Source organism: Emydura macquarii, unplaced genomic scaffold, assembly GCF_026122565.2.
Source record: "Emydura macquarii macquarii isolate MOO-44397 ecotype Brisbane River unplaced genomic scaffold, CSIRO-AGI_Emac_v2 contig_1230, whole genome shotgun sequence".
NCBI lineage: Eukaryota > Metazoa > Chordata > Testudines > Chelidae > Emydura > Emydura macquarii.
In genome coordinates, this window is record NW_027131367.1 from 23372068 (window position 1) to 23397273 (window position 25206).

Below are 25206 nucleotides of genomic sequence, written 5' to 3' on the forward strand. Positions count from 1 at the left end.
AGGAGAAGGTGCTCGAACTGGCTGTGACACCAATATCCACGCAGAACGAGAGCTGCCACCAGTGACCCAGGGCCGCTCTCCACCTCAGGCGTTTAGCTTTTTCCCAAATGACCGCATTCAGCGCTTCACCCGGCAGCACGGCTCAGCAGCTGTCTTGCCTCACCCTTAGAACTTTGTGCTGCACTGCTCAGTCGGAGGTGGGTGCAAAGCAAAACGGTCAGAAATCTCTCGGGTGTCAGAAAGTTGGGATGTAAGCAGCATAAAAAAGGCTGTACTCCTCGCAGCCCACATGCTGGCACATGGACTCTAACAGCCTCTATCAGCGCAAACAGGTGACTCAACACTTATACAGCATTTATACTGTCAAAGCATTAACCAGTGACTCTGTAGCTCCTTGTTATCTAAGCCCATGTTACCCTCTCTGCTTTATAGACAGGGGAACCGAGGCTCAGGGAAGTTAAGCGACTTTCCCAAGGCCAAGTCGTGAGTCAGTGGCAGAGGTGGGTTTGGCCTTGGACTCTATTCTAGTCACTAGAGCATACAAGCGTTCCAATTTTCGATGGGCAGGCCATCGCTCCAGGCAAGTCTAAGGTAAGGACAATGTCCCTGCTCTGAAAATCCAGCCTCCAAACCTGAGGAAATGCCTCTTTCAAGAGACAGTGAGACAGTATAGGGATTTTCGCAGCCACAATCTCCCCAAAAGGCATGCCACTCTCCGTTCAGATGCACCAGCATAAATCCAGGGCAACTTCTGTGGAACCACTCCAGATCTGCACTCATGTAACTGAGGGCAGAATGGGGCCCTGCACCTTGATCCAGTTGGACACTGCATCACACACCCGGCATGTAGGGAAAAGGGCACACTGGGGAATCTGCACTGCCCCTGGCAAGCGCCAGCAGCCCAATGACATGCCACTGCTGCAGAGAATAGCCTCCATGGCAGTAAAAAGGTTGCAGAGGGAGGGACTCAGGAGTTAATGTGCCTCCACAGCCTGCCCATGCTGAGCAGGGGAAGCAGCCTTCAATGAAGACAACACTAAGGATTTTCACTCCTTGCAACATTTGTTTCTGTTAATGTACTAAGAAAACAGCCAAGGAATGAAGCAATTCACACTGAACAGAGCCGATTTCGAACAGGAGAAGATATTAACATGGCAGCATCGGCTCTCTTAGCAAAATCTGATCCACTCCAGTGACTCGGCTCCTCAACTCACTATGAGGTAGGTCCATGTTCTCTGATTTCCCCAGAGAACAAGTCACACAATGCATCTAGACAATGTCCTTTCCATGCCAGAGCCAGCCTGTGCCAGCACACTAAATGTATAAATATCAAAGCCAATTGGGGTGGGAGGGAAAAAGGGTTACACCGCTCCAGGGGCTGTCTTGCAAACAGGCTCTTATATAGACTTTTCTTCCACACACCTCTGGTGGCTGCTGTCCACAAGGAAATTAAAGATCCCAGGCACCTTTAGGAAAAAGCATAACAGAGAGGGCTAGTGTCCCACTCTCCACTCAACAGATTAACCCTTTTACTAGGATAATCATGGGTAAGGGATAGCAACCCCAAACCTTCAGGGGCCTCACCTCAGGTCAGGAAGAAACTCCCCCCATATGCATTTTGGTCATAGAACATCTTCCTCTGATGCATCTGGTACTGGACACTGCAGCAGGATACTTGGATGGCCTGACATAGTATACTAATAATCATCCCTAACTTTCATCTAGCACTTTTCATCCATAGAATTCAAAGCAGTCTACCAAGGAGGTCAGTATCGTTAGCCCCACTTTAGAGCTGGGGAAACTGAGGCACAGAGAGGGGCAGTGACTTGTCCGAGGTCACCAAACAGGCCAGTGACAGAGCTGTCTCCTGAGTCCAGTGCTCTGTCCACTACGTGATGCTTCCTCTCAACCAGTGTGACGCAGCAATATGGCAATTGCTACGTTCCTGGGTTCTAATGTCCATAGTTGTATGAGAGCTAGTGTTGAGCATGCAATGGCACCAAGTCTGCTTAGAGTCACCATGCTCTCAGGAGCAAATGCAGCTCAGTTGTAAGTGGGCTTGACTCCACTGAAGCCAATGGAGTTGCTGGAATTTGCCCCCAAGAATCAAACACAACCTACTACTTTGCAAAGCATCAAGCATGAGTTCCTAGGCCTGAACTCGCCTTTTAGTAGGGAAGGCGCTAGGGATTATAGCAAATATTTCTATTCTGAACTACTGCTCGAGTCCCAGGCGGAGAGGACTTTAAATCGTGCATTTCCAGCAAGACACTGACACACACAGTCATCAGCAGTGCCGTGCTTCCCTCTGAAATGCACAATATCAAACGAATTAGATATTAACAACAGACAAATGTGTCGTTGCTCCAATGCCAAGTTTTCTGCAAGCTGCTTTCCTACAAGGGTTTGGAAAATGTCACCCCCTCAGCTAAGGGCTTGTCTAGACGAACAGTGTGCAGCAAGCTGGGCCGTCAGACTACTCCAGAACAGTTTGCCGTGCACTGACTCTCTGTACGGACCCTGCTTCCACACAGTAAAAGTTCCCTAGCGCACTTTGATCTACTCCCGTTTCAAGGCAGGGTAGATCAAAGCTCACTAAGGAACTGTTCATGCATTTCAGAGCACCGCAGGCTAGAGCAGGGTGGATTTACAGCCCAGCTTGCCGCGCACTAACTGTCCATAGAGACAATCCCTAAGGCTAAAGCACATTCACACCAAGCAAACTAGATTTGCCAAGACCTAGCACTTCGCTAACAGAATATTCGGAAAACCAATCCTTTTCCTTTGCTCTATATTTATTGATGCGCTTCGACATCCAAATAAAGGAAGTCTCGGGCACTTTGATACATGGGTTACGTTCCTGTAAGAGCCTCCTCCGAGATATGGTTTCATAATTTGACAGTGACATGCATCAGCAGCTCAGAGCTACAGCAGACTGCAGCCAGTCTAGCTTTGAGAAAGCACACTGCAGAGCACTAACCCACTTTTCCTTCAAGAACCCAGTTCTCCCACTGCCTACCCAGAACCAGGACACATCCTGGTCTGAAAGCAAAAAACATTTTGCATGTAAGTCACCCAGCCCCACACAGCTGGGGAGCTGGGACTAAAACACTGAATTTCCATGACCAAACCCTGAACTCCACTAGTTAGGACAGAAGATCTTCTACTGTTGGCCAGCCACTACTAGAAGCACATCGCATATCCATGTGTGCACACACACAGGCTATTACATTTGATTCTGCACCCCTTACTAGTGCAGGATTAAAGTCACCTGGCCTGTCCCACTCACTACACCATTTACAGAAACCCCACGTCAATAGCTTCAGGCCATCCCTGGAGCAATCCAGCATCAACCAATCTGTAAAAAGATCAACAGAAAAGATGGGCCAAATTGTCCCCTCAGTGACACCGGAATGAATCTACTAATGGCTCTAGTCGTGCCAAGGGGCTGCTCTAAATTTACCCCTGTGCAGCAAGGATGGGCGAGGAGGGAGCTCCAGCGCGGCAGCCAGGACGCACATGGGGAAAGCCAAAATTATCCCCTCTGAATACGTCTGATCAGAGCCGCGAATTCAATCCTCTCCTCTCCTGGGAGGCTGGTACTTTCCTAATTTCCAAGTAGCTGCACGACGTTAGTCGGGATTCACTGCAAGAGACACACGTGCTGGGGAAAGGCCAGAGCGCAGCTCCTGCTCTTGGCACGGCCCTTGTTGCTCAGGACAGGCCCTTTCCTTTTCCTCCAGCAGGCTGCTGGTGCTGGCTGGCCGCTCCCTCTCCAGTCACACACCTCTTTACTTTGGCTGGCCAGAGGCTGGCGGTGGGAAGAGGGGAAGGCCTGGCTTCCTTTGGAAGGGCTTGGTGGAAAAGGCCGCTTGCTTATAACAGGAAAGCCTTACTCAGCACTGTACAGAGGGGATCCAACAGGCTTAGTGGGGGTTCTTTCCCTGCCCCCTCAGTCACTCCCATCCCCCCTTCCTCACTCCCCTTCTCCACCCCACCCACCTTCCCCAGCTCTCCCAGCTGTAAACACACAGAGAGGAAATTTCACTCAGAGCCTCCCGCCAGCGTTTTCAAAGGTCAGACAAAAAACCCACAGCAATGGCTGCTATTTCAAGGGACGAGCCAATCTCTTGCAGGGCTCCCGCCCAACCAACGCCAGGTTAGGAACCCTCCAGAGTGAAAGCAAGGCTGAGAAAATGGGCACAGCAAAGACTAAAAAGTTGGCCCCAAAACACTGCCCCTCCTTTTCTCAGCCACCTCCCCAACTGATCTAGAAAGAGGTCTGTCGAGACCCGCAGCTATTACAAAGCTTCACATCCACTCAACAAGCAGGGACACAGCAGCCAGGTCTCAGCCCCACCAGATTAGGGTCACACAGTGTTCCCACCTTCCTCCCATCACTGAGACCCGCCACCGTGTTCCTCCCCAAAGGCCTGTGGAAAGAAGGGGCCCCGAAACTTGTCCTGCTGTCACCAGCTCCAGGCTATTTCTGGCCAAGGTGGGGCTGGAATTCCAAAGGCAATGAAATCCAGGAAATTCAGCCCGGTTTCCAGGGAGCTGAATCTCCACTAAAAGTATACAAATGAAGAAAGAAATGGGGGGTTCCTTTTCCTTCACCCTTGCATTTGGCAATCCCTGGCTCCTGGTTGTCACTCTTAGCACAAAGGCCAAGGATAAAAGTGGCTGTAGAGACACAGCCCCCCTGGATGTTCTGAGGTCTTTCAGTAGGAATCCTCCATGCTGCCCCTGACTATAGCACCTCTGCATTATTATTATTTATATATTTGTTCTCTTAATAGTAACTGGAGGGCTCTACCAAGATCAGTGTCCCTGTGTGCTAGGAGCTGCACACACACACACACTTTGGTTATTTTTGCCCATCCAAAATTTGTCACCAAAGCTTACCCCCCAATGAAAAATGGCTTTTTGACCAAAACAAAAAATGTTCAAGACCAGCCCCTTCTCCACTTTCCTACCGTAATGGAGGGAAGGAAGCGGGTCAGGGCCGGGGACGGGAAGATGTAAAATGTTTTCATTTAACTGAAAAAACAAAAAAAATCCACAAACTTTTTTTCAATAAAACAAAATGTTTTCATTTCTTTCCATTTCTTTTGTGGAGAAGATGCTCCATCATCAATCATTTATGAGTTGTATGAAGATAGGACTTTGAGGTCATCGTTAGGATCAAAGGCCACCACCGTGCTAGGTGCTGCACACACATACAACAACAATCTCCACCCAAATGAGCTTTCTACTAGAAACTGGACTGAGGCTACCAATAATAGTAAACCCGAGGGTTTGTCTACACAGGGCGATTGATGGGAACAGCTACTGTGGAATACCTCTTCGTAGGGATACTCTCTTGTGGAATAAAAACAACCCTATGCCAGAATAATTACTCCATTCTGGAACTGAACTGAAGGTAAACCAAATTGAGGCCACCTTTATTCCAAATCAGTGTGTCCACACCGGGCTTAATCCAGTTTAACTAATCCGTTATAAATTCGTTCTGGGTTAAATTTCCCCATGCACACAAGCCCTAAAAGTAGGAGAGCGAGACTGAATCTGGACTGATGTGCTTTAGACAGCTCATCCCTGGCAGGCAGGCAGCGTGCTCAGTTCAACGATATTTGCATTTCTGCAACATTGCTAACACGCGCACATTTCTGGCCAAGTCTTGGATGAGCCACCCTGGTGCTGGGATCACACGCCCAGGCCCTTCTGCATAGGCTTTCACACCGAGACGCTGCATGGGGACGAGGGGCCTTTTAGGGAGCCCTGTTTGGTTTGGCTTCCGTTCTCCAGGGCTCAAGCGGTTCTTCAGCTGGAGATGCATGGACGTGAAATGTGCTGGGCTGTTTGTTCCACTAAGGAGGGTTCCCCCGGGACAATTCCAGCCAAAAAGTTGGTCTTCAGCCCCCTCGTGAGATGCAATCAACAGCGACCATGTTTAAGCAGCCCCACGTGACCCATCCAGCAGCAGCGCATTCCTGCTACATGGCACCCCGCTGCGCTCTGGAACCTGGCAGTACTTCGGCTGGCCAGGCAGCTCTCCTGCTATGACTGCGTTGGCCCTTTTCTCCCCGTTTGCTGGGGCGAGGAGGGGTGAGAGTCTCAGGACTCTCGGCAAGGTTAGGCAGGAGGCATCTGGTTTACCAAATGAAAGCCCCACTTCCAGTCACGGGGGCTTTGCTGCGGGGAGCCCATCTGCTGACTTGTGCTCTCTCCACTGCCTGGGCCTCCAGATCAAAATAAACGCAGTGAAACGCCGGGCGTGGGCTGGGGCTGTGGAGTGCTGCATGGCAGGACAGACAGAACCAGGAAAGAATTGGAGACATTTCCTGTTCCTTCTACCATTTCCCACCATGCAAAGCAGGGCTGAATCAGCCTCTATTCAACATGCGCACTCATGCCCGGAGTACTGCAAAGTGTGGGGCTGGCGTGCAGGTAGCGTCATCGCAGTGTCTGGGCAATCTGTGCTTTCCCACAAGTGCTCAGGGTCTCTTGTGGTGGGAGGGGTATATTAGGAATTTGGGTCCCTCATCCCCCTACTATCCACCTTTTACCTCCCCCACGCAACTGTGCTCTGGCTTAGGACACCCGCTGCATGCATCATCAAGCCCTGCTCCTGGAGTCAGCAACAGATACTGTGAATTATCCTGCCCTGGCTGGACGAGGTGTAGCTGTACTGAACAGTGGCCAGGTTAGTCAGAGCTGTGATTGTGAAATGAGGGAATGTGGGGGGACCGGGCCTTTTGGGGGAAGGGCCCTCTCCCTGACCTCCATGTGTGCGATCAAAGGAACGAGATGCATGCCCCTTGAAAGACGCAGGACACCTTCTTGCGTAGCAGGCCACTGGGGTCAATCTTGCCCTGGGGATTGTCAGCAGTTGGGAGAAGAGGGGTGTTGTCTGTGGGGCTAGGATCGCGCCAGGGAAAGCAGAGTGCTAGGTGGCATCGGGAAGGGGAATGAAGGGCTGTAAAAGGCAGCAGACGTGGGGGTCTCTCTGTGGAGAAGGCTGGGGCAGCTGCAAGGAGCTCCTACTCAGTACTGAGCCGGGGCAGAGCACGAGTGTATTTTATGGGCATGGTGGGCCAGGCATCACTCAAAGAGGGCAGAGTTCAGCTGTGGGGGCTTCACCTTTGCTTTATATTTCCTGCTGTTCACAGGTTGGAGTTTGCTGCACCCGACATTGGGGAAGCGCCTAAGAAACCCCCAGGCAACCTTAACTCTGGGGCAACAACCTCTTTTGCCATTTTTAATACAGCCTCACAACCCTCTGAGCGGCAGAGGACCATTCGCCATTGCACAGACGGGACACAGCAATGTCACACAGTGACCGAGCTGGGCAAAGAACCCCAGGAGCCCTCGGCCCAGGCTCTAGCCACTACAGCCCCTGGCCCCCCAGCTCTTTGCACAGCCTGCCAGCAGGAAAGTGATTTTTAAACTAATGATTCCCCAGAAGGCTCGCTCAGATGCTCAAATTACAACAGACCAGTCCAGATCCCAGGGGGAGTCCCTCTCCGGAGGGGAAGTTTCGCTGACTGCTGCTGTTTCCACTGTCTGTGCTTTTCCTAGGGGGCCTTTTATTCGCTGATGTGGATGAGGCCCCAGTGAAAGAACAAGGAAATGAAAACACCCCCCACGTTAGCCCGTGAGGCTGAATCGGCTTTCACTCTGGTGTCCTTCCATGAATTATTAAGAGGGATGATTTATTTAAAGGAGCAGCCGTGTGCTCCTTGATGCGTGCAGCTTTTGGCAAAGAAACTCCCGTGGGTCCAGAGCACTATGCAAGCGCATGTGCCCTTAGATTAATCTCCATGATGTGGCTCCGAAAGCCCCATCTGGCACCAGTTATTAGTGCACACCAGAAGGCAAGAGGGAAGGATGTAAGGCAGTGATAATGGTGGGAGAGAGAAAAGCCATGGAGCAGCACGGCTGATCTCCAGCATGTGGCACCTGCCTTTACTCCACAAGGGCACTCGGGGTTTGAAAAGCATCGGTGCCCTTTATTTCCAAAAGGAACGAGATGGATTTGCGACTCCATGCTTCTTTCAGCCCACAGACTCAGCGCTAGAACTGCCCTGCTCTGCCCCACCTACCCGCAGCAGTCACAAAATACCTTCAGTTCCCGGGCGTCGTCGGATGGCCGATATTTTAGTTCTGATTTTGAAGCGTGGGTTTGATCTGCAAAGACAATGGCCCCTGATCACTGCATGTATCAGCCTCTCTGTCTGAGTCACCTCCACTGGCTTCACTGTCACAGCCAGGCTCTCACTCCACGGGCCTGGCAGAGCCAATGCAGCTGGGAACCAGAGGGTCTGTCTACACTGCACTTAAGACACCCACGGCTGGTCCAGACCAGCTGACTTGGGCTCATGAGGGGCTGTGTAACTGCAGTTAGAAATTTGCAGGGTCCTAGAACTTGGGCACTAGCTCGAGCCCAAACATCTGCACCACAATACAACAGCCCCTTAGCCTGAGTCAGTTGGCATGGGCCAGCTGTGGGTGTCTAACTGCAGCGCAGACACTCCCCGTCGGTTCTGCCTCACGCATCAGCCAGGACAGCATTAAGTTCGACTGCCGAATATTTATTACTAGTGCTGATGACAAAGGCAGACAAAGCCCAGACGGGCTATAAGCTCCTGGGTGGAGTTTGCAGTGTCAGCATTAGAGAACAGGAGGGTAAAAAGCCTGGTGCTTCATCTACTTACTTCTGTGTTAGTCCAATTTCATTCCAGAGTAACTACTCATTTCACTGGGATTTTGTCGGTGTAAAATCAGAGTAACAGAGTGGAGAATCAGGCCCTTAGAGTTTATACTGAGCAGATCTGGAGTCGCAGAGACAAACATGGAATTCCGAATGCCAGCTTTACAGTCACTTGCCTGGCTATGACCCCACTTTAAAAAGGTCTGAACCTAGTTGTTCCTTAAAATAGCACTCCCTCGACTGTAAAGACTATTTTCTAGCAGGATTATTTTCCTCTTAGTAGATTCATTATAGTCTCTCTCTCTCTCTCTTTTTACTACAACTGGGATTGGTTTCAGCTAAACCAAAATAAGCCATTCTTCAGCTGAAGTAGATGTTCAGACAGGGGCTCTCTCTGGTTTAAAAACCCAGTTCAGTTAAACTGCTACAACTGTCCCGTGTAGTCAAGACCTTAGTATTACAAGATTTAGTGGGAATGAGATTTAGTGATGTTCTTGAAGGTCCTGATCCTGGAAGGCTATGAGCATTCTCGGCTCCCCTGGACTCCAATAGGAACTGAGAACTATGGGTTGGATGAATGGACTATAAAATGGATAGAGAACTGGCTAGATCATCAGCTCAACGGGTAGTGATCAATGGTTCAATGTCTAGTTGGCAGCAGGGGTCAGTCCTAGGGCCGGTTTTATTCACCATCTTCATTAATGATCTGGAGAATGGGGTGAATTGCACCCTCAGCAAGTTTGCAGAGGACACTAAGCTGGGGGGAGTAGTAGATACCCTGGAGGGTAGGGATAGGATACAGAGTGACCTCGACAAATTAGAAGACTGGGCCAAAAGAAATCTGATGAGGTTCAACAAAGACAAGTGCAGAGTCCTCCACTTAGGATGGAAGAATTCCATGTACTGCTGCAGACTGAGGACCGACTAGATAAGCCACCGACCTGCAGAAAAGGAGCTGGGGATTACAGTGGACAAGAAACTGGATATGAGTCAACAGTGTGCCCTTATTGCCAAGAAGGCTAATAGCATATTGGGCTGCATTAGTAGGAGCATTGCCAGCAGATCGCGGGAAGTGATTATTCCCCTCTATTCGGCATTGGTGAGGCCGCATTTGGAGAATTGTGTCCAGTTTTGGGCCCCCCACTACAGGCAGGATGCGGACAAGTTGGAGAGAGTCCAGCTGAGGGCAACAAAAATGATGAGGGGGCTGGAGTACAAGACTTATGAGGAGAGGCTGAGGGAACTAAGCTTGTTTAGTCTGCAGAAGAGAAGAATGAGGGGGGATTTGATAGCAGCCTTCAACTACCTGAAAGGGGGTTCCAGGGAGGATGGAGCTAGGCCAATAGTTCCCAATCTTTTTGGCTCAGGGGCCACAAACATTGTTTTTACAATCCAAAGGGCAACCAGTCTATTGACTCTTAGAACATGTCTGGCTGCATACACCATTGATCACTACATATTTAAAGTAAACATTTGGATGCTACTCTACTCATTTTTATATTCACTATTTTACACCTACCAGTTACTCACAGTATGTCACACACTCAACGGACCAAGCACTAGAATAGGTGACTGACTGTCACCACACACTGAAGCACATGGCCTGGCAGCTAAGTCACAGTGGGCAGCCTGCTAAGTGGAGGTCAAACCAGAAGGCACTGATTTTTAGAGTACTGCCCCTCCATAAGCATGGGTCCTGGCTGCTCTGCCAGCAGCCTGTTCTCCCCCCTCCCCTCCCACAGCCAAACAGAAGGAGTTCAGCCAGGAGGCTGCCTCTGTGTGGATCCCCCATCCCTCTGGTTGCAGCAGAGAAATCACATGCCCCCATGTGCTCTGCCTGAGTCATTCTGCAGCCAGGGGTGGGAGATCGGTGCTCCCCTCCCTCTGGCTCCAATAGGGACCCCAGAGCTTATGGACCCAGGCGGAGCACTTTCCCAGGCTCCTTGCTACAGCCAGGGGGAGGGGAGCAGTTGCAGTGGGGGAGGTCTAGGTTGGATATTAGGAAAAACTTTTTCACTAGGAAGGTGGTGAAGCCCTGGAATGGGTCACCTAGGGAAGTGGTGGAATCTCTATCCTTAGAGGTTTTTAAGGCCTGGCGAGACAAAGCCCTGGCTGGGATGATTTGGTTGGGGTTGGTCCTGCTTTGAGCAGCACGACTAGTAACCTATTGCTTACATGAGAGAGCCCGCATCTAGGACCACAGATGCGCTTGTACTCTCCAGAAACAATCCTCACAATGATTCCCACTGTAACATCAGGTTCCCTTTCCATTCTTTGGGATGTTTAGAGGCAGGACAGGGATCCAAGAGCACTGGTCAAGAAAGATGGAAAAAATGGTTGGAAAAATTCCCGCCTTTCCCAAGATCCTCACCCCTAAAATTAAAAAAGTAATTAACCATTGGAACAATTTATCAAGGGTCATGGTGGATTCTCCCTCACTGGCAATTTTTAAATCAAGATGGGATGTTTTCCTAACAAATCTGCTGTAGGAATTATTTTGGGGCAGGTCTCTGGCCTGTGTTATACAGGTCTGACTAGATGATCACAATGGTCCTTTCTGGCCTTGGAATCTGCGAATCTTAAGATATACATTCACAACTGCCTGCTGGGACATTTGGAAAACTAGAAATGCTCATTTTCATAAAGTTGTGAAGTGTCCATTTTCTGATTGGTTGAAAAAAACTAATTCACGTTCAGAAATTTTTTGGAAGTTTCTAAGGGGTTACTTTTGCTTAAAGATAGGACAATCTGAGTGAGACCCACCATGGACTTGTGCAGGTTTTCCTAGTATCTGCTTCTTACTCAATATCATTGTGATCCTAAGGAAAACCAAGAACAAACAGAAGTATAGTTGCCAGAAAGGCCAATAAAGTCATCAAGGCAGAGGTAAATAGAGCAATGAGAATTTTTACACATTACACATTTTTACACATTTTACACAGAGCATCTTCAAAGCACTTTATAGCCACTGAGCCTCACCAACCCTTCCTCCCCCAGCATGCAGTCAGTAAATATTAGCCCCATTTTACAGATCAGAGAGGTTAAGTGACTGCCAAAAGGGCACACAGCAAGCAAGGGTCTGAGACAGGATTTGAACCCAGATTTTCTGACCCCCGGTTATATGATTTAGCCATCAAACCAATTCTCCCTGTGGCTTATCATCACCAACCTTTTTGTTTGTTTGTTTTAAAAAGGTGTTGTTAGGCACACAGCTGCAATAGGATTTAGTGCACTAGTCCACCAAGACGCATCAGCACTAATCAGCGGAGAGTAGACTTCTGTTATTGTTTAAAGACCAGCTCAGTCCCAGTAATCCTCAGCAGTTAATAAGAATGTCATGCTACAATAATCAAAGCTACTAAGTGTCTCTGAGCGCAGTGCTCCTGACACAAGGGAGGTTTAACAGAAAAGGAGGGTGGGCTAGTGAAATCTGAAGACCAGAAACACAAATGAATCCAATAACATGTTCAGGAGGGGAACTCTCAGCACTGCACAGGGGGAATGAGCTGCCGTGGATAGTGACTAACGGCTGCTGGAAACGAGGCCAATAATCGGGCTCTTGTGATTTTAGCAGAGAACTGGTAGCCAGCAGCTGCTGGTAGCCAGATGAGCAACAGATCACCAGGGGCAGGTTTCACGTTTCTTAGGCTCCATTCACCCTGGGTTTAAAGAAGACAAAGGAAACAGGTCCCCCTAGGGCAGGGAAGGAACAGGAATGGGAGCATACATTCACCAGCCAGATGAAATACAGCACCTTGAAATCAGAAACACTGGCAAAAACGACAGCTGGGTATAATCAAGTCATGGCCAAGATGGATGGTTGGGGAGCCGGTAAAGGCCTTTCACCTGGAGGTCAGTGGATCAAACACAACGGGAGATCTGATGCCTGTTCAGTGCCTTCCGCACATTGGCAGAGGTATGTGCACCCAGGCCTAGAGCCGCAGCACGACAGGTACTGCTGACTAGGAAATGCCCTTGCACCACGGCTGGCTGTAACAGCACGACGAGGCTCGCCACATTCATTCAACTCACTAAGCACGACCCACCACCAAAACTCACCGTTGCTCTGCCTCTTCCATTCGTTCCCCCTTCAAGCTGAGAGGCCATTCCTGACTTTGCTAGATCTGCTCAGAACATACCCATGCAACAAATTCCAGCCTCCCCACCCTCCAGCACCATTAACACAAAAGAATGGAAAACAATCTGAAGCCTCCCGGGCCATCAGACACCCTGTGGGATCTGAGGAAGGCTGTCTGGCCAGCTCTTTGCCAGAATGGCTGCTCTGGTGAATCGCTCAATCCCCAGTCTGGAGGCTAGCAGACTGCTTTGCAGCTGGTTCCTGCCCATTGACCTGTCTGTGATGGCTGGCCCTACCAGCTCTTAGAACTGCCACTGGCCTGGCTCTCAGGATCACTGGAGCACACATGCTTTCCCATCATAACATGCTGGAGTCCCCAAGGAAGGAAATAGGAAACAGCGGCATGTAAAACAATCTAGACCAGATCTGCAGGAGTTTCGAGATGCAGTCGCGTCACCGTTTAATCCTGCTACCTAGGCTCACGCCCTCCCCAGCATATTGCCATTCAAGTGCAAGGGACCTACTCACATGAGTAGAGTTACTTATGTGCACAGGAGCCTATCGGATCGAGTTCTTTGATTGGGAGCACCTGTCTTCATGCTGGCTGCGCAGCGGGTATCACTGCATCTGTGCAGTGTCAGGACCTTCGAGGCTATCTGAGCTGTCATTGTTTGATCCATTCTCTTTATTTCCTTTCCGCAGTGGATTTGACTTGGATTCCCCTCAGCATGTGAATTAGGTTCTCTCACTTATTATATTATCTCTACTAGAGGATTAACAAATATATTTGAAAGCTGCAGGAAAAGGAAGAAATGGAGTTTGAATCCAACTCTCCCTCTCCAAAATCAGCTCATTTCATGGCCAAAGGGTCCACAGGAAACAGATGAATGTCTGATCTGGAGTTTATAATGCCCTGTTTCCTCCTTCCCCTGATGGATGATAAACCTCCAGCACGATAAACCCTGCTGTGCCTCACGAGCCCATCCAAGGCCCTTGGTACCATTTCAGCTGGGCTCTGGGTTGAGTTTAGGTGGGCCCAAGTTACAAGCATCTTCATTGTGGCATGTTAATCACCATCAAGAATGCTCTGGGTTTTTGCTAATGCAGCTGCCAACATTTCACAGAAACAAATCGTGCAGGGGGAGCTGTTCCTGGATCAACCGCAAAATGAGCCAATTCTCATGGCAGAGGCCACTTTCCCTATTTGTTCAGGCCCAAATTTACTAGGGAAAATAAAAGAAAAGAAAATGATACATGCTGGCCAGAGATACCAACAAAAACCGAAGTCAACAGTGTTCCCGATTCCTGCTAACCAAAGGAACTAGGAGAAAGAGCCCAAAATGACCTGCCCCATATTCCAGGGGGTCCAGATTGAAAGTTTGGATTCAGGTCTCTCCAAGGACTTCAGCAAACATTTAGGGCTAGGGTCACTCCCCGGGTTTCAGGGAGGTAAATCTGCCAGAAGAGAGCTATGCAAGCAGCCCATACCACCTCTGCTCTGCCAAGGGTCCAGACCACTAGGTAAGGCTGGCCAAAGAAGGGCTGGGCCAGGCTGGTGGGGAGGTATGTGGATTCAGTACCTCTCCTGGATAGTGTGCCTCTAGCGCTCCGCCTTGATTTAAAAGCTGGCAGAATCCCCCTGGGGAGGGATCCGTATTGCTCCTGCCCTCCCCTGGGGCTGGATTCTGCCCCCATCACAGCTGCTCTCAGAGGGCAAATCTAGCCCTTGATCTTAACAGGAATCTCCACTGTGTTTGCAAATTGTCCCTGTAGCTTTGGGGGCCAAGCAGTCAGCACAGCAGCTGGGCTTGGTTCCCAGTGCAGTCCATGAGAAGCATCCACTACTCTCAGGCATGTCACTTTTGGATGGGGCCACCACACACAAAAAATTACCCCTTGTGCCAATCCAATATCAGCTCCTGGTGATGCCGCTTGTAACTAGTGGGATGGACCCCACAGGAACTAAGAAAGACGATTCCTGCCTGAGTCACCTGGGAAGACAGACAGCGAGGGGGAGAGAAGCCATTGCATCTGCCACACATGACTTCAAAGGGGATCACAAAGGGCACAGTCACTAACTGGGAAATGGAGGCTATTTAGAGGCGCATAGAAGAGGCCCCACCCAACAGGGGATGCTCTCGGGATTCTGTTTTAAGAAATTGATTGAAAATGACTATTATTATTATACTGCAGTAAAGCCTAGAGACCTCAAAACCAAAGAATTTACCATCTAAGACCCTCACTTCAGGACAGCACTTTAGTGTATGCTCAAATTTAGGTTTCTGCTTCAGTTATGTCTTGACCTGGGCCTACGTAAAGAACTCACAAGCTTCACATCAACATGTCCGCACTCTAACTCTCAGCATCCGAGCAGTCCCATCCACTTCAATCGGATCACTCAGTTGCTTTAGCTCCTATGTAAGCACCCATAGGATCATGGCCTCAGCGTTGGAATGTAACGCATTTCTCTTGGAACGTTGCAAATCCAAAACACAACAACAACCCTGTGCTAGAGAATGAGCACTAAATGCTTCATTGGCCTGCCTGGATGAAGTGCAAAAAAAAGCTAAAACTGCTGCCTCTCACTATGTGTTTGTCCAGCGCCTAGCACAATAGGGCCCCAATCTCAGTTGGGGCCTGCAGGTGCTATTGTAATAAATAATAAAATTAACTGTCACCTGTCTGAATACATTTCACTAACTAATGGTACAGGTAAAGCTCAGCTCACTGTAACCAAGAGAGAGTAGAGAAATAAACAATTTTCCCCTCTCCATTTTCAGTTTGTTTCCTTTGTACATTTGGCAGTACTACTGTATCGTCAGTTTCACCATTTTAAAATCATAGAATCATAGAAGATTAGAGTTGGAAGGGACCTCAGGAGGTCATCTAGTCCAACCACTGCTCAAAGCAGGACTAACCTCAGCTAAATCATCCCAGCCAGGCCTTTGTCAAGCCGCAGCTTAAAAACCTCTAAAGATAGAGATTCCACCACCTCCCTAGGTAACCCATTCCAGTGCTTCACCACCCTCCTGGTGAAAAACTTTTTCCTAATGTCCAATCTAGACCTCCCCAACTGCAACTTGAGACCATTGCTCCTAGTTTTGTCATCTGCCACCACTGAGAACAGCCTAGCTCCATCCTCCCTGGAACCTCCTTTCAGGTAGTTAAAGGCCGCTATCAAATCCTCCCTCATTCTTCTCTTCTGCAGACTAAACAAACCTAGTTCCCTCAGCCTCTCCTCATAAGTCTTGTATTCCAGCCCCCTCATCATTTTCATTGCCCTCAGCTGGACTCTCTCCAACTTGTTCACATTCTTTTTGTAGTGGGGGTCCCAAAACTGGACACAATACTCCAAATGTGGCCTCACCAATGCCGAATAGAGGGGAATAATCACTTCCCGCGATCTGCTGGCAATGCTCCTACTAATTCAGCCCAATATACTATTAGCTTTCTTGGCAACCAGGGCACACTGCTGACTCATATCCAGCTTCTTATCTACTGTAACTCCCAGGTCCTTTTCTGCAGAACTGCTGCCTAGCTCATCGGTCCCCAGTCTGTAGCAGTGCATGGGATTCTTCCATCTTAAGTGGCTGTCTTATATGGCAAGTCAGTTTCCCCTGTTATTTATGTGGGTCTTTCATGCAGCAACCAAGGAGAGGAAGACAATTTTGAGGAAAAGGGGTCTGGGATAGCACAAGAATTGGCGGGGGTATTCGGAGACAGGTGTGAAATCTGAAACTACTTGGAAACATTTTTTTAAGTAACTACATCTCAAGCTGACAAGCATCCCTTTGAACAGCGCAAACACCAAAAAGTAGAGATAGGAATGATCCACAAAGCCTGGACTCAGCTTAAAATTTCCCTGAAATCCAGGGATGTTGAGGTTCAGAGTTCTCTTTTAATTTACTTTCACTAGAAGTAGGATCCATTGTCATATCCACTGGGGTAACAGTAACACAAGTAAGGTTTCTTGTTTATTTTAAACTCGCAACATATACCAAACAGAAACCATGATCACTGATCAACACAGCTACTGGACAGCATGAAGGAACTGCATTGTGCGACAATATATTCCTTCAGTTGTGCATAGAACACTCAGTGAAGATTTCAGTTCATACTTGTGAAGTGCTTTGAGAGCCTCAAATGGAAAGGGTTATCGTTTATTATTGGCTCTTTGGTCAGAATGGTTACCCGACATTCAGGGCCTTGCCACACTGATTCTGTTAGGAGGAGAAATTGATAAATCGAGTCATGTATTTCTTTGGTGCAGTCCTATTTATAAAGAATGTACACAAAGTCCTGTTTCCCGGAACACCGTAGAAACAGAGAAGCAGGCAGCTCCCTTGCTTACAATGTCCAAGCCTACCTTTCCAGTGAGTCCTGTGCCTCTAGGAGCTCTTCCTCTCATGGCTGCTTCTCTGGCCTTTGGCTGGCTTCTTCTTGACTTTCTGCATCTCAGCTCTCCCTCAACTCCAACATAAAGAGCTTGCCAAAAAAATCCCGCAGCCCATTCATTTGGAATCAGAAACCGCTTCGACCACACAGCTTAGCCCTGCTCAGGCTTTGCCATGTGACCCATTGCCTTGGGTGGTAGCCTCCTATTGTTTCCAAACATCACTATGTAAAATGGCTTAATTGCTCCTTTCCATTTAACCTGAAAGAAGGGCACTTAGCACACCCACCACCAGGTCTGTGATTGTCTAATGACCAAAGACCCACTTGATTGCAGCCAACAACACCTTCCAGTACAACATTATTATTTAGAAAGGCCTCAGATAAAAGACTTGCATATCAGAGCCAAAAGCACAAATGTCCAGAGTGCATTTAATTTCATTTATTTTCCATTGAATGAGCTGAACTGGAAAATTTCATTAGCTGTCCCTAGCAAGAATGGAAGCCCAAACCACCAGCCTCTGCAGAATATGAACTGCCATTTAACAAAATGAATGATGTCTCCAGAACTCATGATTATGAAGCTGATCTTCCAAACATAACTCAATGCAGTGCTGTCTGCCTGAGTCTGCAGGCAGCCTCCCTGGCTCTACTACCATCTTTCCCAAGTTGCAGTAGAGTGAAACTGACAAAACTCAGGTCAGTTTCATGACAGCACTATTCAGAACCCTGAGGGCGCAGCGAAATGGTGACAAATGATGGCAGTTTCACACTGCAGCTACTAGGGAAAGGTCTGTGTAGCAGCAGAAGATGGAGTGGTTCTGTTTCACACCTCTATTACTGTTTCCGTCTCTAACGTCTATGCCACTCGCATGAATTGCAGTGCACATTTTGATGCAAATTGACTGGAGCTAAGCTCATAATACAGATGATCCTTTATTGCCTTTATTCCCCTTAAACCCTATGTGGTGGGAGGGGAGAAGGAATTGCCAGTCTTCTGGAGAGATTAAATTGTTTTCTGGGACAAACGTTCCTCAAAAGACCTGAAACAAATTAAACCAACCTCTTCTGACTTCATCTTTCTTTGCTAGGCTATTATCCTTCCCCCTTAAAGCAGAAAAGTGATAACTTTAATATATATATTTAAAGGAGTAGCCGGAAGTGGCCATACAGATGTCTGCATCTGTTTCTAAATATGGCCAAGAGGTTGCTCTTATCTGCGAGCATGACTCCCACCGCTGACGATGGAAGAGGGGGAAGAACACCTCAGGGTACTATGTGAAATGAGATTTCGCAGTGGGTGAGGTAGTCAGACATCTGGGATCCAAAGACATAAGCAACAGGTGAGTTAAATGCAAATCATTTGTTCCTTGTGAGTTAACTGCCCCAGAGAACCATACAAACAAACCGTGACCTTTCTATTTATGATGCTGTATTTACAGCTGGGTGAAGATGTCTGCTCAATATATAGCACCAGTGGGGAAGCCACATAAAATGCTAGGCTGCATTTGGAAAAGAGGAAAGAAAAAGAACAACATGGAAATGAATGTCACTGCAGGGCCCACCCACAACTTGAATACCATGGCCTGTGTGGGCCCCACTCATCTCAGCGAGGGCAGAGAGAAAGCCCCTTTAAAGGGATTAGGGTTAGGCAAGCGTGACCCCCCACCCAGAGCAAGGCAATGCCATGATATAGGACACCTCTCAGGCCAAGTCTACACGACACACACATCCAGACGCCAGGGCATCAAAGGCCAGGACACCCTGGCACCAAACATGCAGCTTCTTTGCCTCCAGAATCCTGGATGCTGCTCTCTGCCTGAGCTGGACTTCATGGCATAGCTAGCTCATCGGCATTCCCTAAGCCCGGAGCACAGCGGGGACTGGCCCTCTTCCCTGAGGGCAGGTCTGGCTTCATTCCCAATGGAAAAGAGCCAAGATGTCAGCCATATTGACTAGGGACAGGCTCATTTTGACATGGCAAGTAGAGCTCATGCATGCCATATTTGTTTCCCTAGGCCACCCCTATGATCTATGGTCTGGGGGGAGAGGGAGAGACCCCCTGCCATCAAAATATCCTTTAGCCTAGTGGAGGGTGCGCTGAGGGTACCAAGAATTCAGATCTCACCAGCTCTGCTCATTACTGTTCATATCTGCCTGCACGTCACATGCCTTAGCACTTTATACCTCTACCCTAAGAGCAGTCGAGTATCAGCCATTTTAAAAACAACAGGACTGAAATGTTACACGAGTTCATTGCAATGACCAGGCCCCTGAGAATGGCAGCCCCTGCTCTCATTCTCTCCCCGCCCCCAGAAACAAGCTGCGAGCGGCTAAATACATGTGCTTGGCTGTGCCACCTGTAACCACTGCCCTAGCCACAGGACCACACTACCTTCCCAAAGCCAGGAACAGAACCCGGCATTCCTGATTCTCCCTGCTCTAACCACTAGAGTGCACTCCCCCTTCAGAGCTGGGAATAGAGCCCAAGAGTTCTGACTCTGCCATTCTCCTGCAGGCTAGCAGATAGCTGTGTAACTCATTGGCAACGCTCTATAAAGAGCCTCCTTAATAATCACCTATGAGGTAGAGTCCCAGCTGATGTAGATCAGCTCTGCTGAAGCCAATGGAGCTAAGCCGATTTCTGGCCCACTACATCCAGACCATCTTTGGTCTGAAAAGATCCCAGGGCAGATCACAAATTATGCATTTGCTACTAAGATGCAGCGCCTCTGGGCTGAAGCAGAGCAACAACAAAGGGAAAGGGGAAGAACCTGGCTATTACAAAACACATCATGGGATCTTCACAGACAATTGAAAGAACCTGACTTCTTATGGAGACAGTGCTTAGAGCCCACAATCCACAGGGAAGGAACGGTGTTAACTGGCGCCAGCTCTGTGCTGTGGGACGAGCGGGTGAGTTTCAGTCCCCCGACAATGGACACGAACTGGTAACCTCAGAATGGAGACTCAGAGTTGGATGGATGGATGAACAGTTTTCAGAACTAGAAGCGGTCCCTCCAGCTCAGGTGTGTTGCAGAAACTCACCCTGTTGCAACCTATGCTGGACCTGTTTGAGGACTTCACCTCTTCAGGACAATCCAGAGGGTACCTTTACCCAGCACCACCTTTAGTGAGCATGAAAAAAGTTCCAATCTCTATTCATTCCTCGGCCTCCCTAGTCAGCCCCTTTCTGACCACTGCCAAGTCCCTTCCACCTCTAGCCCCTCTCCAGCAACACTCTCCACGGGGCCACGCCAGCCCTGCTTGCTCTGATGACACTCCTCATGGGACTACTTCTGAGTGGACTGCTTGCCAGGTCTGTGCCTCCAGCCACCTCCTCGCATCCACACCTCGGTCTGCTACTTCATGTCCCACCCATCCCACTCCCATGGAAATCCATGGCAGGACTTGGGGACTTCAAAGGGAGCAGAATCAAGTCCCGTGCACACCTCTGGCATGTCACAGTACCACGCCTACAGCAAGCATTTTTCTCGCTGCCCCATCTGTTACATGTAATGGCATTAAAAACACTGACAATCTGAATTCCTGCCAGAATAGCTGCCTATTTATTTTTAAAATTTGACAGCTCCAAAATGAATGCACATGACTAAATAACCTCTGTTTTATTGGCATTTGCACTCATGGCCATGCCACAGTATTTTGGCCAAGAACACAGCAAGATTCAATAGAGAATCAGATACCTGTGTGAACGCTGAGAATGTCCCTGTTTACGTTACACAAGATACCAAAGACTCCGGCTGAGCGATACAAACCCTCATTGGCTTGGAGCATAAGCCAACCATTAACTGACCAGGGGAGGGAAGAAATTTCCTCTGAAAAATCATGTACTGGTCACTGTCAGGTGTAATGTGGGTACAATTCACACATTCCTAGGACAGAACGCTCTCAGTCAATGAGTAAAGCAAGCATCCTGCCGAGTGAGGCTAAGACCAAGCCACCTGGTTAGGGACAGCTGGAACCCCACAGACTCACACTGCAAAAGAGTCTGCAGCTGAGGTCACAGAAATACATGCACACACTTTGTTTGCTGCTATCTCAGCAAGCGGCCTGGCTTCCAAAAGCTGGCTCCATAAGTGCATACTCCAGATTCTACACAGAAAGTGTCTCAGGGGAACTGCTCTGCTCACAGTTCAAATCCGGAGGCGAGTGAAGTTACCATGGTAAATCCAGTCTCGCCAACTCATGTGATTTTATCACCAGTCTCGTGACAGCTGATGCTTTTCTCAAAGTCCCAACTTCTGGGAGCCAGGTGATGATGTGAAAACCTCAACTTTCATTTAAACAAAGAAGTACGTTTCTAGCCCTGATGGCTGTGGAGAAAAGCTGGAAACGTGACCCCCCCAAAGGCTCTGAAACCAGAAGGGAAATATCCACAAAGTGAGAAACATTTAGAAGTCTCATGACTTTTCAGGCACTCTTATGATTTTGGGGGCTGACTCATGATTCTGAAATGCCTGGGGCTGGCAGTGATGGAAACGTCTCCCCACACACGCACCTTTACCCTAGTGAGCATCTGACACTGCTTGCAATGCTACCTCACTCACTCTCCTTGACAGCACTCCTCAAAATTCACTTCTCCCCTCTAGCCCGGCTTCACCCCAGCCTTCACTCGGCACAGTGTCCCCCAGTTGTCATCTGCTCACTTGAGAACTACACCAAGCAAGATGCAGATGTTACAAGTGCATTGTTCTCCGCCATGCTCCCCAGACCCTTCTTGTGCAATGTCTAATTTAGGACCCAATTCCTTCAGTGACATCTCTAGCGGTGGATCCTGATGCCCCTGCAGAAACTCATCCATTTCAGGGGCCCATTCACTACAGGAGCCAGACTTGAGATCATAAGTGTCTTGGGTCAGGGATCGATCGTTTTTTCTCTGTAAAGTACAATGCAGTTTTACAGTGCAACAGCAACTCAAACCCAGGCAGATCCAAACCAGAGCTGTGCACAGCAAACATCTAACAGACAAGCCATTCAGTCCCCCCTCCAAAATCATAAAGAAATAATAACAGCATTATTGCTCTGAGATCATGGATTTTTCTTGTGATTTCAAACCTTGCATCAAACAGCTTTTGAGTAAGCTCCTTGGGGCAGAGACCATGTTTTCTTAACTGTGTGCACAGCATCAAGCACTGACTGGGGCCACTAGGTGTCACTGCTTGATGTGATCTGGTATCTCAGAAAGTGAGGCCCTGATTTCAAAAAGCAAGTTCCATCCTGAATCAGGATCTGAGGCATGACAACAGAGCATCACATCTCAGAGCTTCATAGCAAAAGACAACACACCTCCACCAGCTAATGCAAAACAGAGCTGTCACAGATGGCTGGGGTACCAGAGGCCACCAGGGCCAGGATTGTTCTGTTTGTGGTTGTGAATTGCCCAGAAGCAAAGGCAGAGACATGACACCCTGACAGATCTCTGGGAATGGTAACTCCGTTTTGGGCAGCTTACATGTGTGACATGAATCGAGCCGATTAATGAGTTTGTTGTTTTCAAGACCATCACTCAGAAGGTTAGAAGGAGAATGTGATTCCAACAACAAATAGGTTAGAAGCCAAAATATGTCGCCTTGGCATTTTCTGGGGTTATAACATTCCATGAAATCCATTCTGCCACCCCTCCTTCCATTCCCTCTGTGCCGCTCTTCCAGTTCAAAGAACTTGTTTAATTAGGAAAAGCAATAAAAACCCTCTCCCCCTTTCTCTCTCTATAGAAAGCCATTGCAAAATCCTGGAGAATTATACAACCATAAACAAAACCACGTTTTTGGACACAGTCCCAGACAGCATATCAGATCACGCAGAGTATTCCCCATGTTCCCAAGCTCCACCCGATCCTAACAATCATAACCCTAGGGATGGATGGAAGACCAACCAACTGAGATCTTATCCCACAGGCAACCATCATGCTCCCACAGAACCCAAATGACTTTGATGGGCTCCATCTGCACAGAGCTCATGGCAGAATCAAGAGCAACCCTGCCAGCTCCATCCAGCACCAGCCAATGTGGAACAGCCAGAGATGAGTTGAGCGTCAAAGCCAAAACATTGAGAAACTGATACAGGGTCAGCAGCAACAGTCCAGCAACGCCATTCAGTCATCAGAGAAAGAGAACAATGTTCACAGTGGAGTTTAACTGGTGCCAGAAAGAGCCTCACTAATCAGTCATCTGGGTGTACAGGACGGACCTGCCTGACCTCAGCACAGCACAGCGGCTCTCCAGACCTTCCACCTGCCCAATATCTGAGAGCAAACCGAAATAGAGTTGTAAACACAACAAGCATGTGGCTTGTTCGTGCCTTTTATCGATGGCATCGTCCCCAGGGGGCCTCAGTGGGACGATTACCAAGGCCCCGATCCAGCCACCATGTGCAGACACATGCTCCTGCAGAGCCCCATTTCACTGGAGGATTGGGGCCCGCGTCCTAGCCAGTTTCATTGGCTGGACGTGTGGTGCACTATTTACTCCCGCCCATTGCCAGCCTATCCCTTCCTTCCCAGACTGTCCAAACCTGCTCCCGCCTCCGCTTTCCACTCCTCCTCTCTAGTCCCTGCAAATTCCTGCCGCTGCCCCTCAGGAAGTCCAGTGAGAGGCTGGCAGCAGCAGATCTCACCCTCCAGGAAACACAGCAGAGCAATAAAGGATGGGGCATGCCAGTTATTAAGCACTGACAGACATCCAGGTAAGGTGCATCTGGAAAAATCTACCGCACCAATTCCATCCTCCAAGCCACCAGGATCCTAACACAATCAGTCAGGCCGAGCCGTGGGATGACAACGTACAACGCACCCACTGCAGCGGGCTGACCAGACAGGGTGTGAAAAAGCAGGACTGGGTGGAGGGGAAGAGGCACCTATAGCAGAAATAAAGCCTGAATATCGGGACTGTCCCTATAACATCGGGACACCTGCTCACCCCCTGGTGCAGGGCGACAATGGGCATTGCACGGCCCAGCCCGGGCAGCGGCTCCCCTTGCCGGAGGGATGCAGGCTGAATGCGAGGAGACCCCAGAGAGGAACCAGGCGATTTACTGGCGAATTCCCCAGGGGGAGAAAAGCTGCACACAGGCCTGGGAGCTGCACCCCGAGCTCACTAGCACCGCGACCCCGAATGAGCAAAGCCGAGGCACGCAGCGAGCAGGGCGCCCTGACCCCACGGTGCGGGGCGGAACTGGGAAGTGACTGGACACCCGACGGGGCTGATCCCGAGGCAGGAGCCGGGCCGAGCCGGGCCGGGCCGGGCCTTACCTGCCCACGGTCTGGTTGGCGAGCTGCCGCATGCGGTTGAATTGCTTCTTCATCTCCGCAGCGAGCCGGGCCGGGCCGGGCGGTTACATGGCTCCCGGTCCCCACGGGACAGCGGCGGCGCTAGCGCGGCGGGCAGCCGGGGGCCGGCAGCATTTCACCGCCTCCATCCCCGCCCCGCGGGCAGCCGCGCTGCGAAGCTCCCACGCCCCGCTCAGCGCATCCTGCGGCACGGAGCTGGCGCGGCTCCGCTCGCTCCTCCTCCCACGGACGGTCCCTTCGCAGCGCCGCGGCGCCGGCCGCTTCCCCAGCGCCTCTGCGGGCGGGGGGCTCGATGCATGGATGGCGGCCCCTACTGCGGCTGCTCGCCTCGCCCGGCCCGGCCCGGCTCGGCGGCTCTGGGAGATGTAGTTCTTCCCACCCACCCTCCGTCAGGTTCCTGCGGATCTCCCCTCCCCGCCGGCGAAGGGGCCCACTGCGGACTACAGCGGGGTGTGTGTCCTGCAGCTCGGCTGTAGTGTGCGGGCGGGGCAGTTCCCAGCCCATCTCGGGGTAAGCGCCCCGCAGACGGGGTTGGGATCCCTGCCCAGCAAGCCGCTCTCACGCTACATCCCCACAGCCTTCAGCACCCCTCCAGCCCCGCATGGGACCAGGGACACAACACCCAAAGGGCAGCAGGCTGGGCCTGGGGAATGACCTGCCCTCGGGACAGCGACACATAGGTCTTCACTTTCACTATTTGGCGGAGTGAGGTTGTGT

The 25206-nt window shown here is 49.8% G+C and overlaps 1 protein-coding gene across 2 annotated transcripts in view; it reads right to left on the reverse strand.

Moving 5' to 3' along the window:
- The window catches only part of ARHGAP44 (Rho GTPase activating protein 44), a 176960-nt gene extending 152312 nt beyond the window's left edge, over window positions 1-24648 (reverse strand). For both annotated transcript variants that reach the window (XM_067547769.1, XM_067547770.1), the window contains exon 1: window positions 24451-24648. In XM_067547769.1, coding sequence (XP_067403870.1) covers window positions 24451-24503 — 53 coding nt within the window. In that variant the 5' untranslated portion in view covers window positions 24504-24648. The remainder of the gene's footprint in view (window positions 1-24450) is intronic.
- Window positions 24649-25206: the final 558 nt, after the last annotated feature.